General features: G+C 46.0%; 1 protein-coding gene across 1 annotated transcript in view; it reads left to right on the top strand.

Moving 5' to 3' along the window:
• The window catches only part of MXD4 (MAX dimerization protein 4), a 67,730-nt gene extending 46,582 nt beyond the window's left edge, over window positions 1-21,148 (top strand). Inside the window, exons 3-6 of the mRNA XM_073574452.1 lie at window positions 10,721-10,750; window positions 15,108-15,222; window positions 15,373-15,532; window positions 19,210-21,148. Of these exons, the coding sequence (XP_073430553.1) occupies window positions 10,721-10,750; window positions 15,108-15,222; window positions 15,373-15,532; window positions 19,210-19,361 (457 nt within the window). The 3' untranslated portion in view covers window positions 19,362-21,148. The remainder of the gene's footprint in view (window positions 1-10,720; window positions 10,751-15,107; window positions 15,223-15,372; window positions 15,533-19,209) is intronic.
• The last annotated feature ends 398 nt before the right edge of the window (window positions 21,149-21,546 follow it).

The following is a 21,546-nucleotide window of genomic DNA, read 5'->3' as shown; positions in this document are numbered from 1 at the left end:
CTATGCTGGTGTAACTATCTGCGGCAGAGCAGGGAGAATAGAGCAGGGAGATGATCAATGTTCTCTCTTCTGTGTGCACTGCACAGGACCTGTGATAAGGTCACAGGAGGGGAGGAGTCAGGGGTCACATGATCAGGGGCCTCGTATGCTAGTTGTCATCGTGCTGGATAAGGGAAGTTTATTTGTGGGATTTGGAGGGGTTTACAGGGTGCATGTAGCAGAGCTGTGTGTGTACAAGGTGTATGGAGTGGAGCCGTGTGTGTACGAGGTGTATGGAGTGCAGCCATGTGTGTACGAGGTGTATGGAGTGGAGCCGTGTGTGTACGAGGTGAGCGGAGCCACATGTGTACAGAACGGAGCCGTGTGTGTAGAAAGTGTACGGAGCGGAGCCCTGTGTGTACGGGGTGTACGGAGTGGAGCCACATGTGTATGGAGTGGAGCCATGTGTGTACGGGGTGTATGGAGCGGAGCTGTGTGTGTACGTAGCGGAGCAGAGCCATGGGTGTATGGAATGGAGCTGCGTGTTTATGGAGCGGAGCCGCGTGTGTACGAGGTGTACAGAGCGGAACCGCGTGTGTATGGAGCAAAGCCACATGTGTACAAGGTTTATGGAGTGGAGCCAAGTATGTACAAGGTGTACAGAGCGTGGCTGCGTGTTTACAAGGTGTACGTAGCAGAGCCGCATGTGTACAAGGTTTACGGAGTGAAGCCATGTGTGTACTGTGTGGAGCCGTGTGTGCGAGGTGTACGGAGCGGAGCCGTGTGTGTACGAGACATAGACAGCGGAACCGTGTGTGTATGAGGTGTGCGGAGCCATACGTGTACAAGGTGTATGGTGGGGATCATTCATACCGCCCAACCGTCCTTGATCCAGCGGGACAGTCCTGATTTTGAGAGTTTGCCCCTGCTGGGAGCTTACTTTTCCCACGGACACAGGAGTACACGGCGGAGCCCCGAGGAGCACTTTAAAATTCGCACGTGACGTTCCACCGGAAGTGACGTGCTAGAAGCTGACTGGAAATGAGGTAATTTCGGGAGGAGATTGTGACGGAACCATGGAGGCACTTCAGGGAATGCTTCAGATCCATCACCATGTCCTGCTCCTCCAGGGTGGACAGCGGGATCGCCTTGGACACGGGGATGTCGGCCATGTGAGCGGATCATGATATGTCCTGCCCTGGGAGGCTCAGGTGGGCACTACAATGGGAGCCGGGCTGCTATAGTATCTTTATAGAATCTTGCTTTCTCTCTCTATCTCTGTTCTTTCTTTCTCTCTCTGTTCTTTCTCTCTCTAATCTTTCTTTTCCTACTCTCTCTCTGTTCTTTCTTTCTTTCTTTCTTTCTGTTTATTTCTTTCCCCTCTTCCTTTCTCTCTCTCTCTCTCTCTCTCTGTTCTTTCTTTCTCTCTCTAATCTTTCTTTTCTTTCTCTCTTTTCTTTTTCTGTTCTTTCTTTATTTCCCCTCTTCCTTTCTTTTTCTCTCCTTCTCTTTCTCTCATCTTTCCTTCTCTCTCTGTGTTCTTTCTTTCTCTCATCTTTCCTTCTCTCTCTCTGTGTTCTTTCTTTCCCCTTTCTTTCTTTCTCTCTGTTCTTTCTTTCCTCTCTTTCTCTCTCTCTCTGTTCTTTCTCTCTCTGTTCTTTCTTTCTGTATAATGTAGCCCCCTTCATATGGTATAATACATCCCCTTCAGAATATAATGCTGCCCTCCCTTATATGGGGTATCATGCTGCCCCCTCCTCATGCGTGGTATATCATGCTGCCCCTCATACGGGTATCTTGCTGTCGCCCCCCATACGTGTTATCATAATCATGCAACCAGGACTCACTATATAAATTTAAAAAAAAAAATAAAAAAAATACTCGCCTCTCCTCCTCGCTCCCACGCTGATTTCGGCGGCGACTCTGCTCCGATGTCAGGAGCTGTGCTGCAGTCAGACCGGCACACAGCGGGGACGTAATATCAATTTTGGTCTTTTTATATATAGATTAATTATTTTTGGCAACAGCGCGGTCATCTGCTTAGGTTCTCTGGTTAGGGGCCCACTCAGAAGTTTCGCCCCCCCGGACCAAAACCCGAGCTACGCCTCTGTTCACAATAAAAAGAAAAACAAATGTTCACAGTTGTAGGCAAGTTCTTTACATGAACTGATGCAAACTGTACATGAAAAATCCCAAGGGGGTGAATACTTTTGTAAGCAACTGTATATGCAGACTATGGCTCTGGGCTGACTAGTCTGAGCTTGGACCCAGTTGGTTGGACTGACTGATCCCTTCGTATACAGGAAGAGACCTGTCAGTGTAGGGGAACGGGGCAGGGAGAAGCCCCCAGGGATCGGCCTTGTACCTGTCATCCTCGTACACTGCCTCTTGGACATCAGAAGCAAGTAGTTCTCGCCCGGCTTTTGGATAAATATATTTTCTTTAAATTCTGCAGCATTTCGGAGACAAATACACGGCTGCCCGTGGGTCCGACCGCTGGGACCACCACCGATCGCAAGAATTGGGGTCCTAAAATCCCAAGTGTGATTGTAGCAATCTCAACCATTGTGCCAGTCATTTCTATTTTACATCAATGCCATAGAAGTATATGGAACAGTGGTTGAGTTCAGTACGTGCACTGCTGCTCCCATAGAAGTGAATGAAGCTGTTTGGTTGAGCAAGTGCCCTGCTGCTCCCATAGAAGTTAATGGAGGGGTGATTCAGCATGTGCATTGCTGCTTCCATAGAAGTGAATGGAGCAGTGGTCGAGTATGTGCACTGCTGCTCCATTCACAAAGAGGACTCACAGCAGCAGAGCAGCCATAGCTGGCCTCACCTGCTGTCCAAGGAGGATAAGCGGTCCAGACGTAGGCCGGTGTTGACATGTGAGGTCCCTGGTGACACAGGACGGAGCACATTAATGTGTAACATCAATACCTTTACTAACAGGTTGTAGCTAGGGTGAGCTCGGAGACAATGCCCCGGGGTCTAGACATGGAGGATACAGCATCTACGGCTGGATGAGGAATATACAGGCAGACACCTAACCTGCTGTGTATCACACCACACTATGGAGGCCGAGGAGTATACAGCCAGACGTACAGGGTGAACGACACAACACAGAGATGATGACATAAGAGCGGACGGGGTGACACATCCAGGTCCTACAAAGTGATGAGAAAGTCACAATTACCCAGTGATCTGATCCAGTGCGCGGCGTAAGACTGGGATCGTTATGTCAAGATTTACTATAAAACTGGGCTAATAGAGGGGATCCCACAGCATGTCTTGGTCTGCAGGACCCCACATTACACAGACAGCCTACTAGCTTCAGTAAAAACAGTGTAATGCTTCTTTGAACCTGTGGTGGTGCTGCAGGGAAACTGAATAGATTTTAGAGTTGATCAATGGTGATTACTACAGGACACTCAATGATCAATTTATGTCCTTGGGACACTTCTGTAATACGCCTTTATGAATAGAGGGCATTTATTCATTAAAATCCGGGGGGGGGGGGGGTATTTAAAATGCAAGGCCCCCCAGAGTGAGTGATGCTGTCAGGAGGGCTCACCTGTCCCCCCCCCATCCTCCTGTATGTGAGGCTAGGTTTAGTGGAACGTGATCCAAGTGCCACCGGCCCCGGGTCTCCTGACCTGAACTGGCCCCGGGTCTCCTGACCTGAACTGGCCCCGGGTCTCCTGACCTGAACTGGCCCCGGGTCTCCTGACCTGAACTGGCCCCGGGTCTCCTGACCTGAACTGGCCCCGGGTCTCCTGACCTGAACTGGCCCCGGGTCTCCTGACCTGAACTGGCCAGCTCCATATTTGCCAGGCCAGACATCACTAGGACCGTCTTCCACAGACTGCTGAATTTTGCCTAAGGCATTGTTCACACAGTTATTTGAGGTATTTTCGAGGAGGATTTTGCAGCGGATCATCTTAAAAAAAAAAAAAAAAAAAAAAAAAAAATTCAGTGTGATCATGACCTTAAACTTAGAGGAAATTCAACTTCTGCAACCTTTCCGATACCTCATAGATACAAGTGACAAGCCTGTAATCATTGAGAATGATGTCTACCGAGGGCGAGAAGCTTTTAGGCTTTGCTCTGTGATTTCGTGCCCCCTGTGCACCCCTATGTGGGTCGGGGCCTCTGTGTTTAGACCCACATGAAAGCACTCTGCAGAGGTGGTGTGCGCCCATCTGTAACCAGTCACTTTTCATCTTGCAGACAGAATATTGCGGTTTCTGTGATGATAATGATGATTTATGAGAGTTTTTCTACCTTTCTCACATGCCATGCTGTAAAGGATCGCAGCTGCGCTCTGCGCAGGCCTCTACTTACATTGGCACTTAGAAAATCATGTTTCCAGTATTTCAGCAATTCAGCCCCTAAAATTCTCCTCTTAAAGGTGTTGTTACAATTGCCGCCACTCCAGTTCTGGTGATCCCTGACGTTCTCTGCCTTTTACCTATGTGACCGCTGAAGCTAGTCACTGGCCTCACTGTATTCTGGTGCTACACATGCAGGCAGGCATTCCAGCTGAAGCCAGTGATTGGCTGTAATGGTCATGTGGCGTAAGTCTGCGCATTGGGGTCAGAATTTCAGACCATGAAATATTGGCATAGGCAAACTTTTTTGTTCAAAGATCAGTGTTGTGTCCTGCTGCTGAGAACCTCATTGATTAGCTGTAGGGAAAACCTGGCAGAAAGTGCAGCAGCACTTCCACAGGAGAAATGGGGTATTACACCATACAGTGATCATGCCTGTAAAGGATTGATCTAGCAAGTGGCAGAAAGTGCAGCAGCACTTCTGCAGGAGAAATGGGGTATTACACCGTACAGTGATCATGCCTGTACAGGATTGATCTAGCAAGTGGCAGAAAGTGCAGCAGCACTTCTGCAGGAGAAATGGGGTATTACACCGTACAGTGATCATGCCTGTACAGGATTGATCTAGCAAGTGGCAGAAAGTGCAGCAGCACTTCCGCAGGAGAAATGGGGTATTACACCGTACAGTGATCATGCCTGTACAGGATTGATCTTCCAAGTGGCAGAAAGTGCAGCAGCACTTCTGCAGGAGAAATGGGGTATTACACCGTACAGTGATCATGCCTGTAAAGGATTGATCTATCAAGTGGTCTCCTGAATAGTGAGACCCCCTATGTTAACTCAAAATTTTGTTTTACAAAAAAAAACACATTTTTCCTGAACAACGCCTTTAATTGAGGGTCCTAAATGGTGGTTCCCTCTCTATTAATGGAGTACTTAAATAGGTTTTCGAAATCAGTCCACCCCTTTAGCTGTGGTGTTCACACACAGTTTTACAAGGGCTTCAAAATCCACCTCAAAATTTAGAAAACTCTTCCTATTACTTTCTTTGGGATATCTATGTATTTTTTTTTTTTAGCTTTTTTATGAAGAGGTTTTAGAAAATTCCTAGTGGAAAAAAAGAATGCAGATCAGTTCTTCAAAGTGGATCTTGTAGGAAACATCTCCATAGGCACTGACCAATCACAGCACTACAAAGATTCAGGGAGGGGGGGGGAACTCTTCAAAAAAGTAAAACTCCTCCAACAACTCCCCTAAAAGCTGCATTTCCTGGAGTGGTTTCCACTTGAAAAAGTCAGAGCTCAAAGAAAAGACGAAAAGTGTAAAATTTATTAGTGTAAGACCCCTTTTAAGAAGCCTTCTCCTTCGTTTTACAGGCTTTTGCGCGATCAGCGATAACCAGCGGGGGAGCGGTCGGAGGTAAGTATCAGACAAAGCGATATCGCTATAACGTCACAAAAACCAGTGACGTTATAGCGATATCGCTTAGTGTGACAGGCCCTTTATGCTGCATGTCTTGGAGCCTCTTTGCTGTCCCTTCCCCTTTAAGAGCCCCCAATGTTTACACATGGTAATCATTTCTGCAGATCTGTGTAATCCATCTTCCCTCCTGATCACTGAATAGTCAGAATGTGCAGCATAAGCAGAAAATGTTCCTGGAAAGCAATGTAAATATTCAGCCCGTTGATTTATGTCCCTCGAGGATCCAGTAGAAAGTATTCACTGCAGAGAGGCGTTCACTCCTTGTAGTATCCTCCCCTCTCGGCCCTCACATCCCTCACACTGTATGGAGAAAAGTATCCCACACGTCTTAATCATTGAGATACAGTTTTCCACCCAGTCCCATTGCCCCCAGTGTATAACCTCTGGCCTCCTCACCCCCAGTGTATAACATCCAGCCCTTCGCCCCCGGTGTATAACATCCAGCCCCTCGCCCCCGGTGTATAACATCCAGCCCCTCGCCCCCGGTGTATAACATCCAGCCCCTCGCCCCCGGTGTATAATATCTGGCTTCCTTCCATGCCGTCTGCCTTTACTAACATGTAGCAGAATGGCCGGTGGTTCACAGTTCACTGATACCAGCACAGTCCTGTAGGAGTCACTGTAACAAGTCCGGTCATGATATTTCTTCCCTCCTAAGTTTTTCCCCATCACCTGTGAGTGATATTACTGAGTAGCAGAAGGAACCGCAGCAACTCAGCCACGACGTAATGTTAGAGCGGGGGGCCGAGTGCTGAGGAGCAGAGGGCAGGAAAGTCACCAATTCTCTGCTAACTCCATAACTGCAGAGTCCAGACCTCCTGTCCTACATGGCTGAGCAGCTGCATGCAGCCTTACATCACCAAGCACAATGCAGAGCATCGGATGGAGTGGTGTAAAGCCGCCACCACTGGATTCTGGAGGAAACGTGTTCTGTGCAGTGACGGATCATGTGTCTCTATCTAGCGTCTGATAGATGAGTCTGAGTTTGGTGATTCCAAGAGAACGTTACCCTCCTGACTGCTCTGTGCCCGCTGTACAGTTTGGGGTGGAGGATAATACCATGGCGGTGTTTTTCATGGCTCGGCCTCTGCCCGTTATTCCCAATGATGGGAAATTCTAATGCTTCAGTACAAAACATTGTGGACAATTGTAGCCTCCAGCTTTGTGGGAACAGTTTGGGGAAGGCCCATTTCTGCTCCACATGACTCCATACAGATACGGAGGGATGAGATTGGTGGAAGAACATGACCACACAGAGCCCGGACCTCAGCCCCATCCAACACCTTTGGGATCAAGTAGAATGGAGATTGTGAGCCCGTCCTCTCCCCATCCGGGTCTGACCTAACAAATGCTCTTCTGGATGAAGGGGCAAAAATTGCCATAGACACCTCCAAAATCTTATCGAAAACCTTCCCAGAAGAGTGTGAGCTGTCCTAGCTAATGTCTATGGGTGTAGAATGGGAGGTGTAATGTGGCGGTGTCCGGATACTTGTGTCCGTATAGTGCCTGTCTACAGTGAGCGTCTGGCTACTTGTTAGAAAGTATTTCACTTGTGGAAACATTTCCTGGAGTGCAGCTCCGCCTTGGAAACCATTTTGGAATTCTGCCAATTATTGGGGCCCAGGTTACACGGCGACTTCCTATGTCACGTGTGACCACTATATGATCACTAACTTTCTGATTTTTGCCTTGTAATTTTAATACGCTCCACAATTGGATATGTTAAAAAAAAAAAAAGTGACATAATCTTATAAATGTGCCCCTGCTGTGTACTGTGTAATGACTGCGTCCTACCATGCAGAGGTGCTCCAGTTAATGGTCAGCACACACCACATCTTCTGTCCGGGAAGGGAGCATAAGTCACTTAGGATAAATAGCAGAGCTTTGCAGCTTTCTGAGGTAGCACATTTCCCTGCCTGTTTTATCACAGGAGCAAGTGTCTCTGCCATGTCAAAATTCCAGTGAGCTCATCATACATCAAAGCTGTGACAAATAAACTCAGCATCTGCTGGAGCCCCTATGTCACTGACACGGCAGAAACACTCACTCCTGTGATAAAACAGGCAGGGAAATTTGTTGCCTCAGAAATCTGTGAGCCCCTGCTATTTTCTCTGTATATTCACTCATCATATGTGACTTATGCTTCCTACCCGGAGCTAACCATTAACTAGGGAAGCTTTACATGGTTGGACACAGCCTTCAAGCAGAACATAGCAGGGGAGTATATGATATATTTTGGCTTCTGGAGTGGTAAAAACCCTTATTCAGCACTAGCCCGGCACTGCTGTGCCAAGGTGCGGACTGTGCAGCAGCTTCTCCTCCTGCACTCGTATTTTGAGGCGGAGATCGGACCCCTGCCGAACATCCCCCCCCCCCCCATTGCCTATGAGCTTGTGATGGGGAATGTTTTCGGTGTAAATCTCCAGTAATTGAATCCGCCCGCTGCGGACGGCGGCACATTTGTTTTCATTTCAGTTCTGAACATATGTTTCATGGGTTTTACAGAATGCAGAAGGTGCCAGGTGCAAGAATCTGATGAAAAGCGAGAATAGCGCAGAAAGGAAAACACCGCGAAGCCTCCATAGATTGCAATCCCAGATGCCGCACTGCTGCTCATTTATTCCCAATTGTATCCACAGTCACTTGCCTGCAGAGCTGACACTCGCTTGGATGCATTGTCCACTGTGTACAACCCACATTTAGCAGTGTGAGATGTAAAAAAAAAAAAAAAAAATCACATTATTGCCTCCATTAAAGAATTTGGGTATACATTTTTGTATTAAATACAATTTTTATATTTTTGTATTTTCTTTAAATGCAAGTATTTTGGGCTAAAAATAATTTTTGGAGATGGGTTTCATGAAAAATTTTGCTTAGTTCGTCTTTTATAGGCTTCTTTGTTTCCTATTCGTGTTGCTGGTTGAATAATGAGTTAACTGAGAATCTGTCAGTGAGCTCCTTGGGGGAGTTTTTACTTTTTTTTTTTTTTTTTTTTAAACAGTTGTTTTTCTGAGCTCCTTTTGTTCTTGGTTGTGATCACAGACCACATCAATGTTGAGCCGAGCTTTCCGGTGATAAATCAGCTGAGAGGAGCTCAGGAAAAGACAGATAAAGGAGTAACAGACTCCACGTCCACCTGATAATTCTCAGGTTTCTCATTCTGCAGCCAGTACAAGCACAACAAAAGGAAATGAAGCATGTAAAAGCCAAATGATGCAGAAAAATTTAATGAAATCCAACAGCAAAATGTGTTTTTTTTTTATTTTTTTTATTTTTTAGGGTGGGGGGGTTTAGACCAAAATACAATCATTTGAAGCTGCTTTCATCCTAATTTGTCTCATATCACATTAAAAACTGAGAAATACATTAATAAACTCGAGATCAGCCATGTCACTCCTTCTCACTGTCCTGTGTCTGGCTGTAAGACAACTAACTGCAGCAGGAGCCTCTCCCCATCTGCTCTGCTGCAGTAGGACAATAAGGCCCGCCTCTTAGTTATGCCCCACCCCTTATTCATTCCCAAATGGAGCAAATCAGGAGGAAAATTAACCCTGTGTTGTCTCCAGGAGTTTTACAACGCTGTCACACTGGAGCAAAATGATCTCATGTTTACGGTTCATTAATGCCTAGGTTTATACTTCATGGGCATTTACTTAAATGAGCTGCAATACCAGACACGACCTTTGGACAAGAGTGGCGCTGCCTCTGAACGTGGTCATGTTTTTCCAATCCCCCATAATAGTCCTAACTAGGGCTATTAACTTATCCTGAGCTCTTGGTGGCTGTCAATTATGGCAGCCATAAACCCTTTCCCCCTTCGCTACATGTAAAGACATTAGGAGGCCCGGGATTAGAAGAACTTTTATCATATTAAAGAGGACGTGTCACTTACCATAAATATGTGCTGGTGTAAATGCCGCTATTCTCCTGAATCCGGCGATGTTTTTCTTTTGTTTCTGTGCGTCTGTGTTCCTGAGATATGGCCTTCTATTTTTATATGAAAATATAGTCTTTTTTTTATCAAAGTGGGTGTGGCCATCAGCTCTTTTGTGGGCGTGTTCACGAGGACCACACCTAGTTGGCTAACAAGACTAGTTTTATTAGCAGTGAAGAGGAGGCCATATCTCGGGAACAGAGAGGCGTAGGAACAAAAGAAAAACATTGCCGGATTCAGGAGAACAGCGGCATTTACACCAATGCATATTTATGGTAAGTAACAGGTTCTCTTTAAAGGGGTATAAGGCTGAAGATAGCCGATAGCAGAACAGCCGATAGCAAAACAGCCGATAGCAAAACAGCCGATAGCAGAACTTCAGAACCCCATTCATGGAATCCATGGGGATCCCAGCAGTCAGGCTTTTATTGACCCTTTAATGATAGTCATTGTGACTGCGGTTCCAGCAGTCAGACCCCCCAGCGATCAGTAAGTGATGGCATATATCCTAGTGCAGTGTCACCACTTACTGAGATGGAAACACCCCTTTAAGGACAGTGTTTGTGTATTCCCGTTGCACACGAATGCCATGGGGTGACATCCGTTATACCAAATGTGCCGCATTCCAAGATGCTGAGACTTTCTGGGACGGCGGCCATCCCCGCTGACGATATTATATGAGCGGCTCGGTGCCTTTTGCCTGTGCATGAAATCCACCATGATGTATGATTCCTGGGCTCGTCTGGAAACTTTCTGTAATTGATTCTCTCCATTATTTCCATGTTAGTTGCTGTTTGGGTGAAATACAGGACTCGACTTTTGCTTAGAATGTTATGGGAGATTTTCTACTAACGGAAACCTCCGAGCCATGTCAAAGGGGCCTTGTCTCTCTGCACAACCCTTTCATACCAGAAATCATTGTTTGTCCACATGTGTAGAGCCGATTCCTAATGATATTCTCTTTTTGTTTTTTTTTTCTTTTTTTTTTCTTTTACAGGTCATCGCACAACGAGCTAGAAAAGCACAGGTAAGATGGACACTTCTGTCACATGCTGATTGCCTACACTGGGGATATAAGAGAGAGCCTGTCAATTCAAAAACTAGCGGTACGGTTGTATAGGTCCTAGTACAACAAGAAAAATGATACCTCTATTGTAAAAATGCGATGTGTCGGCGCTGAGATATACAGCTTTGAAATTGAAGCCACATGCAAATGAGCCTGGAAGTGCACTGGGGGCGTGTCGGGCTACTCAGGATTCACCACACCCCCAACATACTTAGAGTCTCATTTGCATTTTACTTCAAAGCCTGATTTCTCAGGGCTGGCACATCGGATTACTACAATGCAGGTATCATTTTTCTTGTTGTACTAGGACCTACACAGCGGTGACACTAATTCCTGTGGGAAAATTATACTGACAGGTTCCCTTTAACAGCCAAGACTTCATGTTATATGTGGAGCTGTCACCTTGTAAGCTGGAAAATGACCCTAATAGGCTGAACGTGAGGTCTAGGTGTCTCCACGGTGCTGCTGTCTTCATTAGCTTATATATGAATTTTCTCTTCCATAGTCTGTTGTGTCCGTCCTCTCCAAGACTATAGATACTTTCTTCCCTCTCCACACTGGAGCTCTGTGTACAACCCCTCTCCTACACATCCTTGCTACTATCTCTAACACTGAGAGAAGGGACAGCCGTTAGAGCGGAGGTGGAGCTCTATCAGATTTGTAACATTATTTTTTTAAAACATTCCGCTAGATACTGTAAAGGCCTTACAGCAGCTAAATGGTAGAAAGTTTCATGAAGACTGTAGAAAGTTTGCATTTCGGAAGCTGCCGGGAAGTTTCTGTCCCTGGTTCCGGTTTACATTACACCCCACCTATATAAGGGTAGAGGGCTGTGATGCGGCCGTATCCGGCAGGCAGGAGAGCAGTGTTCTGTGCAGTCACCGGGACCCCGCTCTGCTCCCTCCCAGTCTTTCCTGCCTCCAGATCTATTTTCGGTGCTCCCTGCCGCGCTGTCTGACTCATTTGCCCTTTACGGGACACGCTGGAGCTTGTGGTCGAAGTGATTCAAGGCAAAAAGAAGCTCATGCAATGGGTGCGACGTTCACTACAACGCAGGTGATGATCCCCCCCCCAGTAGATGTCAATGGCAGCAGCTCCACCGTGAACACACACTGTGCGACGGCTGAAAGGGGATTTCTATTTTAAGGAAATACATGACTTCCAAGATGTCTCCTACCTCACTGCCAGTGACCGAAAACATTATTATTTATGTACAGAGGCTGGAAAACCGACCCAGACCGTGTCCCAGGGGTAAGATATACGAAAGCTTTCATACACTGGAACAAGCCATGCACCGCCCCTTTAACTGGACGGGATCAGGAGAGGATATTCGCTTCTAAGTGAAAACAAAAATAAAAACTAAATTCACTAAAAGCAGAAATCTGAACATTGGTCGACATTAATGTTTCATTCCACAAGGAAGAGGCTTACGTTAGAATCAATGTATAGATTGCACCCTCTAGTGGAGGACGGTGGCATCACTATCAGATCTTATCTGTACACAGCCATATACAGTTAGCACCCTCTAGTGAAGGACGGGGGCATCACTAGTGGATCTGATGTGTATACAGATTGCACTCCCTAGTGGAGCACCCACTAATGAAGGTCTGGGGCATCACTAGTGGATCTAATCTGTATACAGCTACATTCAGATAGCACCCCCTAGTGGAGCACAGGGGCATCACTAGCATATATGATGTTTGCACAGCTACATACAGATAGCACCCTCTAGTGGAGTGTGGGGCATCACTAGCAGAACTGATGTTTGCACAGTTACATACAGATGGCACCCTCTAGTGGAGGGCGGGGGCATCACTAGCGGATCTGATCTGTGCACAGCTACATACAGATAGCACCCTCTAGTGGAGGGCGGGGGCATCACTAGCGGATCTGATCTGTGCACAGCTACATACAGATAGCACCCTCTAGTGGAGGACGGGGGCATCACTAGCAAATATGATGGTTGCACAGCTACATACAGATGGCACCCTCTAGTGGAGGGCGGGGGCATCACTAGTGGATCTGATCTGTGCACAGCTACATACAGATAGCACCCCCTAGTGGAGGACGGGGGCATCACTAGTGTATCTGATCTGTGCACAGCTACATACAGATAGCACCCTGTTATGATTGGGTCACCGAGGAGGATAGCAGGCCCAGGCTAAGCCACAGAAAACCAGAGAGGTTGGTAACTAAGCGGATTGAAGACCCCTGATCCTATCCCACAACTAGCAGTAGCCGTGGAGCATTCCTACGATGATCCTAGATGCCTCGACACAGCCGGAGAACCAAATAAGCCTAAAGCAAGAAAGGGGAAATCTAAACTACCCCAGAGCAGACCCTAAAGGAATAGATAGCCCCCAAACATATATTGTCGGTGAGACAAGATGAAAACACAAACGCAGGTAGGAAAATAGGCTGAGCAAACGATGGGGCCCACACTGACTAGACTGGACAGGAAAGGAAAGACACTGTCTGTAATCACGCAAAAAACCCTGCAAAAAATGTCCAACACGTCTGAAAGAAAAACACTGAAGTCACTAGACTTCGCCCACTATATCAGCACTCTGGTATATTCTGAAAGCAGAGCAAAGAGAGGCCAATCTAATAAGGGACAAAAACAAACTGGCACAAGCAGTAACATAAGGATGGAAATTCAGCACAGCCCCAGCCTGGGCTGGCTGGCCACACAAAACTGAAATAGACAAAACCAAATCAAATGTGAACAATAGCAAAAGAACACTTAGCTGAGCATGCAGGGGGCGGAGCTGGAAACTAAGACCTCAGGAGGCAGGAAAAAAATCACCAGCAGGGATAGAGGGAGTCGGCTGTCTTAAATCCAGTCAGAAACTCCACATGTCCAATCGTCGTCCTCATTATCAGGTGGCAGGCCTCTGTTAATTAGATCAGCTCCATTACCTCCTGTAACCACCAGAGGGAGCCCGGAAAGAGAACTCGCGTCCCCTCTGTCAATACAACCAGCTCCACTACCTTCACTAGCAACCAGAGATAGGCCAGAAAGTGAATTCACAACAGCACCCCCTAGTAGAGGACAGGAGCATCTCTAGCGGATCTGATCTGTGCACCGCTACATACAGATAGCACCCTCTATTGGAGGACGGGGGCATCACTAGCGGATCTGATCTGTGCACAGCTACATACAGATGGCACCCTCTAGTGGAGGACGGGGGCATCACTAGCGGATCTGATCTGTGCACAGCTAAATACAGATGGCACCCTCTAGTGGAGGACGGGGGCATCACTAGCAGATCTGATTTGTGCACAGTTACGTACAGATTGCGCCCCCGTCTCTGATTGAAGATTTCCATAGAAGGAGAACTCGCCACCTCTCGTGGCAGCCTGTTCCACTCATTTGATCACCCTCACTGTCAAAAAGTGTTTTCTAATATTTCTCCTCCCTTTCAGTTTGATCCCATTGCTTCTAGTCTTTCCTTGTGCAAGTAAGAATAAGGATGATCCTTCTACACTGTGACAGCCCTTGAGATATTTGTAGACCGCTATTAAGTCTCCTCTCAATCTTTTATTAAAAGCTAAATATTCCCAGATCTTTTAACTTTTTCTCACATGCTGTTGCTTAGTTCTATTCCTCCCATTCTGTAGATGTAATTTTCACTTTTCTTGTCCAGATGTAGAAGCTTGCATTTCTTCATGTCAAATACCATTCTATTAGTCACTGCCCATTTATCAAGCTTATCTAGATCCTTCTGAATCCTTTCTCTGTTATCTAGTGTTAGCTATCCCTCCTAGCTTTGCATCGTCTGCAAACTTGATTAGTTTACCTTCACTTCTCTTATGTAGATCATTTATAAAAATGTTGAACACGGGGGCCAGTACAGAGCCTTGTGGTATCTTAAATATATTTTGGTACACAGCAAACCTATGTCAGTGTCCAAATATTTCTGGACCCACTAGTATGGTATTTTTTTTTTTTTTTTTTTACTTTAATGAAAGTCAAATCTTCATTGTCTTCTTGCTTCTCTTATAACTATTATTATCTTGACAGAATATGGTTAAGGACCTCTCCATGTTGTATGTGACATATTCAGAGTACATTGCTGAATCCCTTATGAGGCAGCTACATTATATAATATTTAGAGCAAGGATTTATTGTTATCATTTCTGAAAGTGGAAATATAACAGGGCAGGGATTGCTGCTCCCAAATGTGCAGTGAAGGGTTTCCTACTACCTGTATTTTTACCATCAGTGATTGTCTATATATGTAGTCATATACAGCCGTAGGATATGACCGGCCAGGCCTCACTAATGCAGCGTATTTTTCTCATGATATCATTCTAGGCGAGCGAAACTCAGGCTTTATCTGGAGCAGCTGAAGCAGCTTGTGCCGCTGGGACCCGATAGTAACAGACATACCACTCTGAGTCTCTTGAAAAGAGCAAAAATGCACATTAAGGTAGGTGACGTGTGTCTAGTATCTATATCTATCTGTCCATCCATCATCTTCTTGACTTCATATTTATTTGCAATGTGACCCTATATATTTAGGACCATTATCAGGAGTGAAATAAAACTACCGGTCCGTTCTTGGTTCTTTTCATAACAGAAATTAGAAGAACAGGACCGAAAAGCACTGAACGTCAAAGAGCAGCTTCAGAGAGAACATCGCTACCTCAAGCGTCGCCTAGAGCAGCTCTCCTTACACGGCATGGAGCGCATGCGCACTGACAGTATGGGCTCCATCATATCCACGGACTCCGAACAAGGTGAGGGCCACTTCCCAATGTCTACGGGCATTACAGGATAGAGGGGGAATGGATGGCGGTACAGTGAGGCAGTGCTGGTGGACTTACAGCAGAGGATACACATTCAGCGCCAAGTGCTACCCCATGTGGCTCCAGGATCCAATTCTGCCCGTTTCGCTCCAGGTGTGTCATCATCTATGTCTTCAGAACTTCAGACTTGGCATGGCCTCCTGATTTTCCTTTCTCAGCTCACTAAGCTTGTGTGAATCCTTTGACATGTTTCCACAGCTCATCGCTCTTCCCCTTAAATCCTTTCGAGTCATTGGTGGCGCACTTACTTTTTTTTAGCCCTCACCCTAAATATCCCCCAAAGCTCACAGGAATGGCCACAATCTTTAGCAGGGAATTTAAGGAAATGTAGCTGTATGATGATGGAGGAGGAAGGTCCTAGCTGGGCGATACCAAGACATTCCCAATAGATAGCAGACGGACTGAATAAGCCAAAACGTGGTATTTTAGACCCTCCCCCCCCCTTTATCCTGAATGACCGTATCGGGATTAGGACGTTATCCCCTATCCTGTGTATTACTGAGTTCCCCTCCAGAACCTGGTGATCGGGGCACAATCCTACCTATAAAGCTTTTAATGTGGACATTTTTTAGGAAATAATATTTTTATTTTTGTAATTATTAATCATGCAGGATAATACTAATTTCTCTGTCATTAGGACAAGATAGATTAAGATTAGGGAGTTTGAAATTTATGGGAATAAGAACAGTACGGGGTAATAATAAATGAAAAATGACCTTCTGTATAACCCAGAGACGAGCGGGTACCGGGGAGACCGTCAGCAGGCTGGACGATGGCCTATAGATTACTGAGATCATTGCCAATGTGATAGTTCTGGGGGGTTATGAATTTTTTTTTTTTTGGGTTGGGCTACAGAATTTTAAGGTTTTTCCATCTAAAGGAGTAAAGCCTGCCCATACACATCAGATAGCCGACGGACGATCAGTCAGCTGGCAGCTATCTTGGCTGACAGTCCCACATGTAGGTCTTCTATGAGAGAGCCGCTGCCAGACTCATCCCCTGGCGGCAGCTCATTTCCTTGATAATAAAAGGTTTGAAATTGGGAGCGTCAGATTCTTATCCCCCCCCCCCCCCCAACATCATCTGTCAGGGGCCACCATACACATTAGGACTCTTGGACAAACCGACATTAGACTTTCCTGCCACTCCTATGACCCTTCCCTGGTCTCCCGCCGGTCTCTGTTTACCAAGCTACCGCAATGACATGTCGACAACTCCGGTCACTGCTTACTGCGCTTCTGCGGTCACATGTGGTGTCAAAAGATGAACATGGCAAGGGACTAAGGGAGCCATGACATAGCAGCAGTTTGTAAAGTGAGTATTAAAAGTTATCCGGTGCCTCTTACCTCACACTGCGTTCACTGTCCACCTTGAAGATTCTCCTCTGGTGACCACGCATGACCACAAATATGTGATTTGCATACATGCAGTCATGTGTCGACTAGTGGTGCATAGCCTCACCTCATTCAATGGAAGTGTATTGAGCAAAGCTGGACAAGTCTAGTCGGACTGTGGCCGGTAGTATGCAACTCACATACTTGCAGTCACTGGACCGTCCAGTCCTGGCAACGGAGAATCCCAACGGCGTGCAGAGCGCAAAATGTGAGGATTCAAAAGCCTAAGGCCAGACAAGCCCTTTAATGGATGTATTTTGTCATTTTACTTACAGTGCCTACAAGTAGTATTCAACCCCCTGCAGATTTAGCAGGTTTACACATTCGGAATTAACTTGGCATTGTGACATTTGGACTGTAGATCAGCCTGGAAGTGTGAAATGCACTGCAGCAAAAAAGAATGTTATTTCTTTGTTTAATTTTTTTTTAAATTGTGAAAAGTTTATTCAGAGGGTCATTTATTATTCAACCCCTCAAACCACCAGAATTCTGTTTGGTTCCCCTAAAGTATTAAGAAGTATTTCAGGCACAAAGAACAATGAGCTTCACATGTTTGGATTAATTATCTCTTTTTCCAGCCTTTTCTGACTATTTAAGACCCTCCCCAAACTTGTGAACAGCACTCATACATGGTCAACATGGGAAAGACAAAGGAGCATTCCAAGGCCATCAGAGACAAGATCGTGGAGGGTCACAAGGCTGGCAAGGGGTACAAAACCCTTTCCAAGGAGTTGGGCCTACCTGTCTCCACTGTTGGGAGCATCATCCGGAAGTGGAAGGCTTATGGAACTACTGTTAGCCTTCCACGGCCTGGACAGCCTTTGAAAGTTTCCTCCCGTGCTGAGGCCAGGCTTGTCCGAAGAGTCAAGGCTAACCCAAGGACAACAAGGAAGGAGCTCCGGGAAGATCTCATGGCAGTGGGGACATTGGTTTCAGTCAATACCATAAGTTACGTACTCCACCGCAATGGTCTCCGTTCCAGACGAGCCCGTAAGGTACCTTTACTTTCAAAGCGTCATGTCAAGGCTCGTCTACAGTTTGCTCATGATCACTTGGAGGACTCTGAGACAGACTGGTTCAAGGTTCTCTGGTCTGAGGAGACCAAGATCGAGATCTTTGGTGCCAACCACACATGTGACGTTTGGAGACTGGATGGCACTGCATACGACCCCAAGAATACTATCCCTACAGTCAAGCATGGTGGTGGCAGCATCATGCTGTGGGGCTGTTTCTCAGCCAAGGGGCCTGGCCATCTGGTCCGCATCCATGGGAAGATGGATAGCACGGCCTACCTGGAGATTTTGGCCAAGAACCTCCGCTCCTCCATCAAGGATCTTAAGATGGGTCGTCATTTCATCTTCCAACAAGACAACGACCCAAAGCACACAGCCAAGAAAACCAAGGCCTGGTTCAAGAGGGAAAAAATCAAGGTGTTGGAGTGGCCTAGTCAGTCTCCTGACCTTAACCCAATTGAAAACTTGTGGAAGGAGCTCAAGATTAAAGTCCACATGAGACACCCAAAGAACCTAGATAACTTGGAGAAGATCTGCATGGAGGAGTGGGCCAAGATAACTCCAGAGACCTGTGCCGGCCTGATCAGGTCTTATAAAAGACAATTATTAGCTGTAATTGCAAACAAGGGTTATTCCACAAAATATTAAACCTAGGGGTTGAATAATAATTGACCCACACTTTTATGTTTAAAATTTATTAAAATTTAACTGAGCAACATAACTTTTTGGTTTGTAAGATTTATGCATCTGTTAATAAATCCTGCTCTTGTGTGAAGTTTGAAGGCTCTAACTTATTTGCATCTTATCAAACCTGCTAAATCTGCAGGGGGTTGAATACTACTTGTAGGCACTGTAGTTTTGCACTAGTTCATTATGGGAAGGTTAACCATGGTTAATACACTTGCACATCCATTTTTATGTATTCTCCACCTAGTTTGTCCTACTGGTCTTCCTGCCTCAATGTAACTAGAATCACAGAAAGTTATGTCTGCTATATAATATACTGCCCCTCCATACCGCACAGACTTTTACTATGCAAAAAACAAAAACACTAAACTTCTAAGCAAGTTAGCAAATGGAGGTGGGGTGTTATAATTTTCGGGGTAGACGTTCAGTTTAATACACCTCAGCCATGGTTGTGCGGCGCTCCTTGCTACGTAGAGTCGTGCCGTAACCTTCCCCGTTCTCCTTGTCTTTTCAGAAGTGGACATTGAAGGCATGGAGTTTGCACCGGGTGAAATGGACAGCATCGGAAGCGCCAGCGATGTCGACGACCACTACAGTTTGCAAAGCAGCTCGAGCGACAGCGGATACACCCCACATTCCCTGAGACTTAATTCCAGCCTCTTATAGTGGACAAATTACTGGACCAACTCAGGACCACCCAGCTGAAGGCACTTATATATAAAAAATAAAAAAAGAAGAAGAAAAAAAAACAACAATGGAAACAACAACAACAACTGCAAGAAAAGAAATGTTACCTGCCGCTCAGCCGGGACTCAGTCCATTGCTACATCCTGAAAAAGGAGCGTTAGTGCTGAGCGGCCCCCTACACAGCACATGGAGACCCCCAACTCGCCTCTGGCGGAATCCTGTGCTGTTATTACGGTAGTAGCATAAAAAAAAAAGTGACGCCCAATTTCGCAGTCCTATCATTCCATTACTAAGTATTACATGAATACACAGGAGACATAAAGCAGGTCAGATATTTTTGATTACCAGAGATCATCTAGTTTTTTGTACACGCCGGCGGATCCCCGCGTAGCTAGACGTAACCGAATAAAGGCAGCGACGCTTCCCGGAGTCAGTATTTTCAAGCACTTGGATTGGGAAGAGCAGGAAGAGAGGAGCGGAGTCCGATGGGGGGAGGGAGGTGACTACAATGTACAGGTTGTACTGTATACAAGGACACACGGCGAGGCCGTTCCAAGAGCGGCTTCCTACACGTAGGTGGCGTTTGTATCTCTTCCCTGCCGACCAATCAGCTTTTACATTGCAGTATACGGCGCTGTGGATTAGCCCGAGGCAGACCGGAGTATAACCCGCGTTCGGGGGAACGGTCTTTAAATATTCAGATTACTGCGTTCAGATCATTTGGAGCCTACTTTATAATATATACGTTTATAGATCCTTAAAGGGGGGGGTTTCCCCTGTTTTTTTTATTTTACTCAAGTTTTATATATTTGAGGCTAAAAATCATTTTTACAATTGGGTTTCTTTACCAATTTTGCACTGTTTGCCTCTCACAGGCTTATTTTGTTTCCTTGCACATCCAGCGTTGACGTGGTCTGGTCTGCGACTATAAATCAACAGGGAGGAGATTAGAGAAAGGATTTCACACCCTTCTGTTAGAATGTGCTCACTGATGGGTTCTCAGTTAACTCATTCTTCAAATGCTATAAAAGGCAAATAATGCGACATTTTTAATGAAACACAATTGCAAAATGACTTTTTTCACCCGTGAATGGATACGGTGGCTTTGGCGAGAGATTTACATAGGAGTGATCAATATGGGCCCCCATTATGGTGCTAGGTGAGCCCACCCATAACAGCTCGGTGCTTGTTTCTCTCTGTTCATGACCCTCGGGGCCATTATGGCTTCTCCAGGGAGGGAAGCACTGCACATGTTCCAACCTTGACCGAGTTTGGCAAAATCATGATATGCTGTGGGCCCCCCCAAGAAAATGGAACATTGGCAGCCCCCCATGGCTCTGCAGCCCCCCACAGCTCTCCCTGACCACACACTTGCATTATGGGGTTTCCACGTTGTCTAATGCAGTATATAGCAATGGGACCACTGTACTCAGATGTCCCTGTAAGACCCCCATAGAGTCCCCCTCTAAACGTGGTACCCGGTTAGGAGAAAGCCGCTTGTTTTGTGTCCAACGTTTCCGCCACAGATGCAATTTTTTTATTTTCCCCGAAGGCATGGCTTCCGGCTGCTGCGTATTCTTACATTGTGTTTCCTCAGCACTATAGGAACTACGTCTAGAATGGCAAAAAAAACAATAACAGCAACAACAAAAAAAACAAAAAAAAATGTAGGGGGGAAAAAGAAAATCATGCTGTGAAACGGCACTGTTTATTTTGTATACTTAAATATGTATCTATGAGAATTGTAGCAATACTATGAAGTCGTAGTCTAGTTTTATTTTGTGTAACGTGGCCTCGGGTTCCTCTTGTGAAGTCCGGTAAAGGAAGGGCGGTATAGCGGGGGAAAAAAAAAAGAGGGGGCTACTGGGGCAATAGTGATAGCGCCGCTGGAGGTGGAACCGGCACCAGGTGGAGGGAGGCAGAAGTCCAAATGTGGCCCTAGTCTTAGCACATCGTTACAGTCGGCTGAACCATTGCTAAAGGTGGGCCATAAATTTTCGTTAAAGGGGTATTCCCTTCGCCAAGTAGGTGTAATAATATTACAGTATATTAGCAAATGACTCCAAATAGAAATGTAGTCTAGTTCTTCTGATTAGCTATGTCACTTACCCTATGTGCAGGGTATTGCAGTAGCTTAGATATCCATGGTTACAACTACTAACAA

The sequence above is a fragment of the Dendrobates tinctorius genome, unplaced genomic scaffold (assembly GCF_039654945.1).
Source record: "Dendrobates tinctorius isolate UK_male_01 unplaced genomic scaffold, ASM3965494v1 ptg000039l, whole genome shotgun sequence".
NCBI lineage: Eukaryota > Metazoa > Chordata > Amphibia > Anura > Dendrobatidae > Dendrobates > Dendrobates tinctorius.
This window is presented reverse-complemented; position numbering and strand designations above follow the sequence as displayed.